Consider the following 13,322-nt stretch of genomic DNA (forward strand, 5'->3'; position numbering starts at 1 on the left):
ATATTTTACGGTTCATTAAGTTGGCGCCAATAAGGGAAGAGAGAGAGAGAGAGAGAGAGAGAGAGAGAGAGAGAGAGAGAGAGAACCCGTAAAAATCCCCATATGCGCTGTTTTCCGGGAGAGTACATTGAAGGGGAACGTTTCCCGCCATTGTTTACCTTTTCCTGACTGTAGACCCTTTTTTTTTTTAGGGTTCTTTCTTCCAAAAGAATAAGATCTAAGGCTTCTAAATGCGAGCGTTACCAAAATTTCCTTTTACAAGGAAAAAGTTTTCGACCATTTCTGGAGCGGGTTTTCGGCTCAAACGACCTCTTTTAAGGCAGGGAATAAATGGTAATGTAACATCGATATGTTCCCATCTGCGCAGGGCGATCGCCGTTTGTTTATCCGCCATTAGCGCGCGATGACACGAATTGGCGCGCTTTTCACGGCTCGGCCACCGGGGCCCATTTACATATATTTAGCTCCGCATTTATTCTTGACGCCCAATGGTTATTGCACTCGGAAAAGGAAAAGAAAGGCGATAAAAGGAAAAAGAGTAAGAGGCGATAAAAAGGGAGGAGGGTGTTACGATATGGCGATGGGAAGCGATGAATACCGATCTTAAGCTAATCCTCAAACACACACATACAGGACAGAGAGAGAGAGAGAGAGAGAGAGAGAGAGAGAGGGACAGAGAGAATATGTCATAGTGCAGGTGCTACTCTTGCTGAGGTCTAGTTTTACTTTGTTCTACCTAAAGGAAATACCAATAAGTAGAAGCAAGCTTTATTTTGTATATTTTACTGTGGGTTTTGTAATGTAGAACTACTTAACGTCAAATCCGAGTATCCTATATAGCTAGCTTGGGTTGTAGCAAGACAGAACCCGACAAAACTACGTTCTCATGATTGTCCTTTCCAGATTTTCTAGGTGGTTATAGCTCTGGTTCCTCTCCTACCCGTCTTTTAGTTTGCGGACACACTTCCTTCACTAAACTCCTGTTATTTTGAATGTCTTCTTGTCATTTATCTACTTGCATCCCCCTACTTAAGATGTATTAGAGTTATATCTGGCATAAGTGGATATGATTGATTTGCGAACTGGTTTTGTTAAATTGCAGTGGGCCTTAGCAGAAGTTTGCTCTGGAGTGCTGGATTTTTGTAGCAAGAGAAGGAATATAATTTGTAACGTAAGGGGTTTTCCTTGATGAGAAATGGCAAGAAGAATGTTGTGTTGTAATGATTAATAGCTGCGGCATCCATGGTTAAGGCCAGGGTATAGTTAGTGATCATACATCCGGTAATATTCTTGAGCTTTTAAATATGTATGTCAAGAAGTTGACGATGGTTAGACGCGTTAAAGTTTGAGGGACGAAAAAAGCACCCACTAGAGACTACAGAACGAATTTTTTGAGACATTCTCTCTCTCTCTCTCTCTCTCTCTCTCTCTCTCTCTCTCTCTCTCTCTCTCTCTCTCTCTCCAGGTTTTGCTGATAATCCTAATCTCAAACATCGCATAATTGGAGGGCTGCATCTGGAAAACACTAGGAATATTGCCCGCTATGTCTGTTAACATCTGAGGACTAAGAATGGCAATTGTTTCGTATTCAGTGAAATCCAGGATCCTCCAGCAATCATGAAAACTCAATCAGGCGCAATCTTTAGTTCCTCCAACAAGCATTTGTCCACCGAGAGGAGACGAGGGGAATCTGGGGAGAGGCGAAGGAGGAAGAGGGGCGAAGCGACCATAGCCAATCCATTTGTTAGAGTTTGCGCACACTTCATTGCTCCGCTGTGTCAGTCTTGATTAAACACCGCACAATTTATTCATTAGGTCTTTTCAATTCTCTCTCTCTCTCTCTCTCTCTCTCTCTCTCTCTCTCTCTCTCTCTCTCTCTCTCTCTCTCTCTCTTCGCAATCATGATTTTAAAGATGAGAGGAGAGGGAGTAAGGAGGGTAGGAGGTTGATAGTAGCTGGCGAAGGTAGCCAGAGCGTCTTCCTCCCTACGACAATTTACAGTAACCTTCTACCTCACTGAGTTCGTTTGGGATTTGATGAACTTTCGTATCCAGATTCTCTCTCTCTCTCTCTCTCTCTCTCTCTCTCTCTCTCTCTCTCTCTCTCTCTCTCTGTAAAACTAATTGTTTTTAATTCTCAGTTTTACATTTATTGTACGTAAGATTATGGTTATTGGTTAAGAGAGAAAAATAAAGTATATAAATGGAATATAATTAAAATGTGAAGTGATACATCGAGAGACTGTTTTTCTTGTTCGAGTTCAGCTTTACAAGCAATTCATTCTCTTATATTAGAACTGTCAAGGACTCTAAACATTTTTTTTCCTCTACCACCGCATTTATTTCGATATTAAAATGGAAGTTCTCCAAATTAACAGCGAAGTGTCGCAGAATGCACAACCGTCGATGTTAGTGACTATGTGAATTGCCCTTTAGTTAGCAAAAAATGTTTCCATTACCTGGCGTTTACCAGAGAAAGTGCTGGCTACCTCTAACTTTATTGTTTATCCAGTAATTAACATGGCTTTATTTTTATTCCATGTTAAAATACTCCACGATCTTTTACTGATCAAGTATCCATTGTGGAACACCACTTAGACTCGACTCTCCCAATCTTCTCTCTGAAAACCAGCTGGCCAGTCATGGTACTCCAGAACCTTCCAACTCTCTCCTTACTAGTACAGTATAGTAGAGGGATCTGTGCGTGTTACAGCATCACACTCTTATATCTAGCTTCTTTGAAGAACTTCTGTCGCTAATAATGCAAGTTTAGAATATCCCATGAATTTATATATATCTTTACTTTAGGTATGAAAGTTTTCTCATTTCTTGCAGATATCAGATATTTATACCCCGTCTCCTGTTATGAAAAATTATAATTCTCCCTTTGGTCTTTGTGTAAAGAAGGGCTCGCTCCCTGACTCTTGTAGATGAGCAGTTGCTCTTTGGGCGTTCCAGTACTCCCAATCCTACAACTTTACCCTTTTCTAGTGCTGTGCCTTCCCTTAGATTTTCTATATTTTGTGCTCGTAAAGCCTGTAGGGCTCTTGTTTCCTTGAAAACCAACAAGACATCCAGTCCAGATCTTATGTCAGCGTGTTTCTCGAGGAGTTTGCATGTGAAATGAGTCTGATTCGTCTAATTGTTTGCAACATTCACTAGTTGAGACAGTTCCAAAGAAAGGCGAGAGCTCCAACTTTCCAGACTACCATTCTAACACTTTACTTTCTATCACGTAAATATTTTAAATTTTACTCACTTTCGTTTTCTCGTATACTTGAAATCCACCTCCCTCCGTTTGCATCACTGATCTGCTTTCTGCAGCTCAACATCCTCATAATATTATCCTCTTTAGAGGGCGTCGGGGAATCCCTTGTGATCTACTCTTTGTATCTTTAAGGCATGCGAGAGTCCATCACATAATCTTTACGTAAGCAACACACATTGCGCCGTTCACCGCCGTCTTCCACGAATACTCTTGCTTCCTGGATGCTGAGACCCTTCCTTTCTAATACCTTTACCTGACCATCTTTCATGTTTACAGTATATTAAATATTTTCATTTTTTACTTAAATGTGAATATCTGTAACTCTAAATGTGCATATTTATGTCTTCATTAAGTTCTGACGTTAGTAATTTTTAGATGGTATTTCTGTTTAATATTTATAGATGCGATGTACACTTGCACTGTACATAAATATATTATTTTCAGTTATTAGTTAAACATCTACTCTTCCAGTTAGGAAGCTGGTCTTTTTAACTCATGACAGTTATTCATCTAATTTTGGGCTTGTTTTGCGCTAACAATAATTCCCCGCCACAATTGTAGTGTCCTAGCCACAAGTGGATTTCTTTATAAGTATGGCCGTTTGTCTTGAAGTGTTATAAATCTTTCTTTGTATCAGTACTATGAACGAAATACACTACGAAAGAATGCTACAATATGCACTAAAATAAAAGAAGTTATTTCGAGATCGTCATCACTTAGCATTTTAAACACTTAAAACCTGAAGGCGAAGATTGTTTACCGAAAATAGACAAGAAGAAAAGTCAAGTCATTTAAAGCCTACGGTCAACATGCAGAGAAACACACAGGGAAATTGATTTCCAAAGCCTTGGTTTAGGATTTGAGTTGCAGTGTTGTCGTTGATATTCTGCTTCTTGCAAAGTGAACATTTTTCTGGGTTGTTGTGACGTCAGCATAATTTTGACATCAGTTTGGGACTTCTGAATTCTTATAGTGTGATATCCAAACCAATTTAGAATTACTAAGAGTTGTTATTGAATATTGAACAGTGAAGATTTCTTGAATAATGGATAAAAAGATTATTTTTATCCCTCTTAAAGAAGATTGTGATACATCACTAGTGCATAGGATAAAACATGGCTTCTCAGTAGGCGCCATTCAATATTAGTTTTTCCCTAAATCTGGTACTTTCTTAAAAAATGCCAGAATTGTGGTACACATTTCGCCTTAATGCTCTCTATGCCATTTGAAGCTACTGTATTGCAATTTCAGTCTTTTCCAAAGAAACGGTTATATATAAAAGAAATTAGCGCGTGTCATTCTTCTTGGATACATTCGTATGATAGAATTAAAAACGATCCGCCTTTGACCTGTACACATATTGATATTAACGTGTCTTGCCTCAATCTCTCCCCTCCATCAAAGAGATGGCGCTTGTCCCCGACCATTCGCTTGTGAATAGTGCTAAACTTTCACCGAGTTTCGGGGCTTTGGGTAATAAATATCTTATTTACTCGAGAACATCAAGTAGTTCTGGTATTAGACCAAGTTCCACTTTTATCATTCATCAGTCATGCCTTCTTGAATCTGTATGAAAATCAGTGTCCCCAAAGTCATTATTTAAGGTTTCTATCCATAAATTGTGAATGATTAACTTCATTGAATGGAAAATATGTACAGTCATTAACCACAATTTCTCTGTTCATAAGCAAAGTTTTCGAAAATCGCGTCTCCAGAGTTGAAGACTATTTAGACAATTGCCTACCAACGCGCCTGCCAACGTCGTCATCGCTTAAGGGTCTGTTTATTGGTGATCTGCTGTATTGTTAGGTATCTATTACAGATCCACCGCGGCGGCGACGCGCAAATGGCTAACAATGGGACGTTATTCATCTGTTTAAGTTGGGCTGGTTCCTGAATCGCTCGTCCGGAAAATCACTTATTGTGAAAACGCCACGGGGGAGCTTTCGGAGGAAGCGGAGGGGCTGCGCGGTTGCCACATACCGCCAGACAGACATTCCTCATCCTCCCTCTGTCGTCGCTTTCTTCTTTCCTTGGTTGTTTGCCATTTTGCAACTCTTCGCCCCTCTTTTTCATATTTTTTTCTTTTTATTGTAATCATTTCACATTCTATTAGCTACGGAATCTGCTCTTAATAGCTCTTTAGTTTTTGCTGCTTCGTAGCATTACTAGTTGAATACAAAAAATAACAAAAACCATTCTTTACCAGAAAAATTGACGTAACGGTAACAATAAAAATATGTAGGAAATGAATGAGTAACGACAAGCATTTCCGACGCTGCTGTTGATATAATTACTAAAACTTCCGATACTGGCAATGGTAATAACATTGTTGGTATAATAGCCCACAACACCGCGGTTCCATAAACGTAATTATCTTTGTTTATTTAGAGCAGTCCAAATGTTACAATAATTGTAAAAGCTTATAATAATGGCTCCTCAAACAGCGTCAAACCTTCGCAAATACGCGTATGGCAACTCATTTCTAAAGAACTCGACGCGAGTAGATTGGGCTACGGCCAGCCAAGCATTAACAGATAAAAACCATGATTAATTTGACAAATATTATCGCCGGATCTGTTGTGGTCCCTTAGCAGGACGTCAGGTCTTATGGACTCTCAATGGTCGACCCTCTCTGACTCCTGTACTTTAGCACCCGGTGTTAGAGAGAGAGAGAGAGAGAGAGAGAGAGAGAGAGAGAGAGAGAGAGAGAGAGAGAGCGATGACTGACTTTAAGGATGTGGAAAATAAGTGGATAGAAATTGGTCATGTTACTGTTTTCGTGAATAGAATATTGAAAACTCTTAATTGTGAATCATACCTATTGGTTTTAGCGTGCCAGAGTATCACTGATGAAATAACCCTTGAACAACAAGTCGAAAAGGTTTACGTTTGTTTAAGAATAAAATCGGCTTTTTTCTTTTTCTCATGATAGTGATGAATTTCCTCTGCATATCAAACTTCTCATGTTTGTTTATATTCCAGGTCATATTTCCGTACCACTTAGTTAGTTGGTAATAAAAGGACTCTGCTTCGAGATCATGCGAAGAAATGTAGAAAACGAACTTGCGATATTGATGTTGGGGCGGATAGCTAGAGAATAAAGCCAGTTGACGGTTTTGATATTACTATTTATGTTACATACAAGACACGTGTATATTCTGTTTAAATTTAGATAACAACCGAAGCATTTAATCAGCTTATCCCCCTATAAAAATTTAAAAGGTGAAAATTAACAACTAATCCTGTGAGGATTCAAATGATTTCCTTGTTTACATACCAAGTGTTTTCATCGCGTTGACAGTTTTTCATTGTAAAACTTGAAGCTTTGCATACCGGGTAAGTACCTCTGTCTTATTACCCGGCCGCAATTAAGTATACCTTAGTTTAACCAGACCACTGAGTTGATTAACAGCTCCCCTAGAGCTGGCCCGAAGGATTAGACTTATTTTACGTGGCTAAGAACCAATTGGTTGCCGAGCAACGGGACCTACAGCTTATTGTGGAATCCGAACCACATTATACCGAGAAATTAATTTCTATCACCAGAAATAAATTCCTCTAACTCTTCATTGGCCGGCCGGAGAATCGAACGCGGGCCCAGGAAAGTGCTAGCCGAGAACTATGCGAACCCGTCTAACGAGGAGCTCATATTACCAGCAGTAAGAACCCACTTTTCCCTCCGTGCTGTGGAATTTACGGGGTAGGATTAAATCGCCTTAGCACTAATATCTTTCTACAACATTTACTTTCATGGTCATTTCAAATGAAGGCGTAATCGAGGCAGTGTTCCTTACAATGTGTGATTACTATTAAAGGTTGTTATGTCCATTTGTACACTAATTTCATTTCTTGGCGGTTGTACAGTTTGGACGACTGATTACAGTGTTTTCAGATACTGTTGATGCGCATTCAAAATGAGGGTCAGTGGGAGTCGCTGATTATCAACTTAACGAATAGATTTATTTAATATACATACGTGTGTAAGTACAAATGTAAGAGCCAACATTATATATATATATATATATATATATATATATATATATATATATATATATATATATATATATATACTGTATATATATATATATATATATTGTGTGTACGTATATATATCCATATATATATATATATATATATATATATATATATATATATATATATATATATATTGTACATATCCATAATATATATACATAATTATATATACGTATATATATATATATGTGTGTGTATATATGAATGTATATATATATTGTGTGTGTGTGTATAGTACATACTTTGTAAACATTACGTGGATGTGTTACAAAAGAAAAGCTTAGAAATACTTACTATATAAGTGAAGCCCACTGTCTGTAGAGGAGAAAAGAAACAGAAATGAGAAATATGTTCACCATGTAGGGAAGGAATCCCTTTTATCATAACAGGAAAAAAAAAAAAAGAAAACTCAGAATTCCTATAGAGTCCTACCAAGGAGGACTTTTGTAGTATGCGAGTGGATGAGACCTTTCACAAAAGCCCTGATTCAAAGAGATCCATCTGGAATCAACCTTAGTCCATTTAATTTGAAAAATGAGAACTATCTTGTGAGAGTGAATGAAAGGAACAGAGTGAAAGCGCTCTCTCAATGAATCATTGGCGTTAGCGCGTCATAACTGCCTAAGGCTGAGGGCTCAGTCCACGCCCAGTAATAGATTTTGTATACAACTCTAATTGGCGGGATCGTGGTGAGTTTCCACCCGAATAACCCACCATCAATACCCCCTTCCCTCCTCCGATCCTCCCCCTCTCTCCTCTCTCTCTCTCTCTCTCTCTCTCTCTCTCTCTCTCTCTCCATTGCTTTTCCCCTTGCCCCTGTCACCCACCCCCCATTCCCTCAACCACCTCTAAAATAACCCCAGACGACAACGTTGCCAGATGAGTAATTTGTCCCCAAATTTACTGTGGATCTTTGAACGGTAAGTTTCGTAAATTATATATACATATGTATGTATATATAATTATATATATATATATATATATATATATATATATATATATATATATATATATATATATGTTTAATTATATATATGTATATATAGGTGAGTATGTGTATCAAAGGTGATTTTCATTGGTAGAATTTAATGCCGATTTGATTTTCTTTTGATTTTTTTACTTTCTCCAATATGCTTCGGCTATTGCAACGCAATATCCAATATTTTATATAATAAAAAAGGTTATGTATACTATTACACGGAACACTTCGAGCCCCGTAAAAAGATAAAAAAAAGGGGGAGGGGGGGAATCGAAGATCTTTGAGAAATGCACATTTTAGTTACTTTTGTATCCACTTTCCGAGCATCCAAGTAAGATGATGCAAGCCATCTCTGTATCTTCACTGCAAAAAAAATAATAATAAATAAATAAATAAATAAAAAAGAAAGAAAAGGCTCGGCTCCTGTAACACTTTTCGCCCCACGTCGAAATCCTGCTAATCTGGTTGAATGTTATTGAAACGCAGTTTAATCTTGTTCCGTCGCATTTATATATATATATGAATAATCGGCGGAGCCTGGGTCCTTTATGAGAGCGCTCAGCGAGGCAATCACTTAACGCTCTGCCGCCCTGTGACGATGTTTAATATAATTTTGTCGCATCAAAATGCCGTGGCTCATAAGGCGAAATCGGTAAATGATGGCTCTATCTTTGTTTGATATTCCGTCATTTGCAAATGCTAAATGAATGTGAAAATGAGCTCGAATTGCATGCACAGCGCCGGGCGGCGGGGGACGACAGGGCTGCCCAAGAATGTTTTTGCGTCAATGTCAGTATTATTGTTTTATGATACTTATTGCGATGCTGATTAAGGCTTTCATTGTTAATTTTGTTTGTGCAGTTGAATTAATCACTAACTTTACCGTCATCAGTGATTTTGCCAGTACTGCCAAGCGATAGTTTTGGGAAGTGGAGGGGAAACTGGGCCTTTTCATACGTTCAACAAAAATGGAAAGACACAAATTGCAAGAATGACACTAATATTCTCTTTCTCCTAAAGTTAAAAAAATTCTCTCTCTCTCTCTCTCTCTCTCTCTCTCTCTCTCTCTCTCTCTCTCTCTCTCTCTCTCTCTCTCTCTCTCTCCTGCAACCCAGCACACTGCTTTCACAGCCTCTGTTCCTTCATCTCCCCTTCCACTCCATCCTCCACTATTGACTCCTCCACAGCCGCCCCTCACCTCCCCTCCTCCTCCTCCTCCCCCCACCCACACTGTTTCTCTCTGTCCCAGCGAGTTCCCTCACCCTTGAGCTCTGTTTCCCCTCTTTATCTAGCCCTCTCGGTCCGTAATCCTCGCACCGTCTCCAAACTTTTAACACTTAACACCAGATTATATAATGTCACACATGTTATCCATCTGGTTGATTAAAATGAGCCCCTGAATGCAAGCGGTTAAGAGAGGCGCCTCGTAGACTTCCTTGTAGATCGCTTGATTTCGGAAGGAACTGATTCGTCGACTCTCTCTCTCTCTCTCTCTCTCTCTCTTCTCTCTCTCTCTCTCTCTCTCTCTCTCTCTCTCTCTCTCTCTCTCTCAGGAGTTTTCAGAACTCTCTCTCGGGGTGAATGATGAGATTAAATCATTGTAGCTGCAGTCTCATACGATTTAAATTGTATTCCTTGACAACAGAATTCAAGATGGTTATCGGAAGCTTTAGAATCAATTCATTATGAATTTGTATTAGAACGTTGAACTATAACTATGATTTATTTGTCTTTTGGCTTATACTTATTTATGTCTTCTTGATTTAGTCATTATTTAGTTTTGTTTTCATCTTTATATGCTAGCTCGCCAATTTAATAACATTTTTACTTCATGAAATGTGCAGAAATATTGAAATTATTTATTTGGGTTATGTATATGTTAAGCGCTATTTTTTTTATATATATAATTGACTGTTTTAATTGTGGCCAAAATTTCATAATATCAGCCCATGAACGGCTTTTTTAACCACCGTTGGGTCCATTCTGTGCATGAAAGGGTGACGACCTGAAAGGGCCGGAAACTGGTGGTGCTTAATTCCCCAATGCATCTGTGCTATAGTGAGTCGGGTAGACAGTCTCGTACTTCGATTGCTTGCCAAACACCTTAAGGTTAGCAAACTACTCCAAGGGGAAATATATATATACATATATATATATATATATATATATATATATATATATATATATATATATATATATATATTTATATATGTGTATATATATCATGTATGTACGTTATACACACATACATACATACATTCTTATCACCAAATGAATAATGATTTTGCAAGTAAACAAACTCACATCAAGGGAAAATATATATATATATATATATATATATATATATATATATATACACTATATTGTGTGTGTTATATATTATATAGTATATATATATATATATATATATATATATATATATATATTTATATATGTGTATATATATCATGTATATACGTTATACACACATACATTCATACATTCTTATCACCAAATGAATAATGATTTTGCAAGAAAAACAAACTAACATCAGAGAATTACCCATTTGACTTTTTCCACATCGCCTTCCTCATCCGATTTATGAACTTTCCAAGCCATTCGTTTTCCTTTTTTATCATATTCATTTTCCCTTTTTTTGTATCCAGAAACGAAAAGCTAATAAAAAAGAAGAGCTTTGATAATCTCTTCCCATTTGTTATCTTCTTCCACGTGGCGTTGTTGACACATGTTGTATGGTGGATAATTGGATTGGCAGAGGGGCGGTTGAGAATGTGCTCGTGATGAACGTTTTATTTCAAGGTAATCCGGCTGCTCTCTCGGGAAAATATGGAACCTCTGCTACTCCGAAGTTCCACTCCTAAATAAATGGCTTTCTGTTTTGTCGGTTTATTTTCGTTAAGATATAAAATAGAAAGCTCAACACTGTTTCGATGAATGAAGGGTGTACACTACAGTAATCGTATTGGAGTAAGAGCGTCTGATCAAGCAAAATTTATATATGACTAATTTTATTTTATTGATTTATTTGCGTCTTGTGAAACGTTAGAAAAACGAGGTCAGTTTCTGAACGAAATAAAAAAAAAATTATTCAACTGTATGTCGATGAAAGAAAGGTGTAATCACGTTCGAGTAGAAACGTGTACTCAAGGCAAATTTATATGTAGATGATTTCTTTTATTCATTTATTTTATTTCGCATGAATGTTAGGTGAATGAAGTGTATCTCTTGAAGCCCTCTTTTAACACTTATTTTTCAGTTATTCTATTTCAGGTAAGTTTTACAAATTACAGACATTTTAAAAGTTCCTTCTTAACTCATACAAGGATTTTAAACATTCATGGTTGTATCCGTCTGGAAAGCGGCTGACTATTAAAACATTATTGTTATTAAAACGTTATTGTTATTTACCTTCATTTTCCAAGTCCAGTGAAAAACGTTTAATGTAATCTGAATTGTTCTTATTACCTGGAGTTCTGATTTGCTGTTATTATTATTATTATTATTATTATTATTATTATTATTATTATTATTATTATTATTATTATTATTCATAAAAGTGCTGTAATTTAATCTTAAAGCTTCAGCAGAACAGTTTTTTTTTTTACCATATAGGTTTTATGCTCTTTTTCAACTTGGCTGTAACCCTCCATAGTCTGCTAACCATCAGGTACATAATTCATCGCTTAGATCACTTACGTAGAATCGATTTTTTAAAAAGATGAATAAATTAGTAGATTTTGACCAATTAACTAAATAGTAAGAAGACTATTTACAGCAAACTGGATAAACAGACAACTGATTGAATACATAAAAGCTTCACATTTTATATTTTTATTCAAATATATATCATCTTTTAAGACGTCGTCTTCAAATCTCCCAATTATGTTTGGTATTGTCCTGATAATATATATATATATATATATATATATATATATATATATATATATATATATATATATATATATATATATATATATATATATATATATATATATATATATATATATATATATATATATATATATATATATATATATATATATATATATATATATATATATATATATATATATATATATATATAATCATGAAACTACAAGTGTAGTTTAATATCCAATTTACGCTACTTGGGAATATCCCCGATGGGGAATTGTCACCGAAGGGGAATTTTTATGTGATAAATGGATCGGTACCGCCGGGGCTTATAAAATTCCCCTTCGGTGATAATTCCCCATCGGGGGTATTCCCCAAGTAGCGTGAATTGGATATTAAACGACATTTGTAGCTTCATGATTGTATATAAATCACGGTGTGATAAAAAATAAATTCATATATATATATATATATATATATATATATATATATATATATATATATATATATATATATATATATATGTGTGTGTGTGTGTGTGTGTGTGTGTGTAAAAGACTGTTGATTTCTTTATGAAAATTTATGATTTCTCCATCGCCACTTGCAGTATGCTGATATAAAGCTTTAATTTTTTCCGTGTATTTCCTCTGGTTTCTCGGTTTTGAATAGTTATAGCTATTTCTGCTATTTCCAATCGTAATCAGTTTTTGTTTTAGTGGTTACCATTGGACTATGTCGTAATGTATTGCGTTATTTTTCGTCTCTCTATTTTTTTAATTGTTTTCTTTTATTTTCATGTGACGTAGAATGTAAGTGCCATGCGGGTTTGGTGATTGTCCATACATATATATTTTTTTTTTACCTAGACCTGTTTTCCAAGGTTGCCCTTCAATTTCAACAAAGAAATCTAAAAATTATTATTTTTTTTCAGATCTCAGAAATGATAGGGCGAGGCCACAATCTTTAGAGTTCGACGAGTTATCGAAGGTAATGTTCTAGTATATTTTCTTTGGTTCTGACATATTTTGCAAGGTTACAGGTCATTTTAAAGGTCGACATTTATTTTTTAAAATTTTTTTTAATTTATGAGGTAGGTTCCTTGAGGGCTTATGAATATTTTCTCCGGATAGTTTTACCTTGAACCGTTGGTACATGTCAACTTGTC

At 36.2% G+C, this 13,322-nt stretch overlaps 1 protein-coding gene across 2 annotated transcripts in view; it reads right to left on the minus strand.

Moving 5' to 3' along the window:
- LOC136832795 (motor neuron and pancreas homeobox 1-like) overlaps positions 1 to 13,322 on the minus strand; it is a 107,548-nt gene that overhangs the window by 10,393 nt on the left and 83,833 nt on the right. Inside the window, exon 2 of one of the 2 annotated variants that reach the window (XM_067094354.1) lies at positions 7,600 to 7,620. The exons of the other annotated variant lie outside the window; for it this stretch is intronic. Coding sequence (XP_066950455.1) covers positions 7,600 to 7,620 — 21 coding nt within the window. The remainder of the gene's footprint in view (positions 1 to 7,599; positions 7,621 to 13,322) is intronic. 2 annotated transcript variants of the gene reach the window in all.

This window comes from Macrobrachium rosenbergii, chromosome 50 (assembly GCF_040412425.1).
Source record: "Macrobrachium rosenbergii isolate ZJJX-2024 chromosome 50, ASM4041242v1, whole genome shotgun sequence".
Classification (NCBI taxonomy): domain Eukaryota; kingdom Metazoa; phylum Arthropoda; class Malacostraca; order Decapoda; family Palaemonidae; genus Macrobrachium; species Macrobrachium rosenbergii.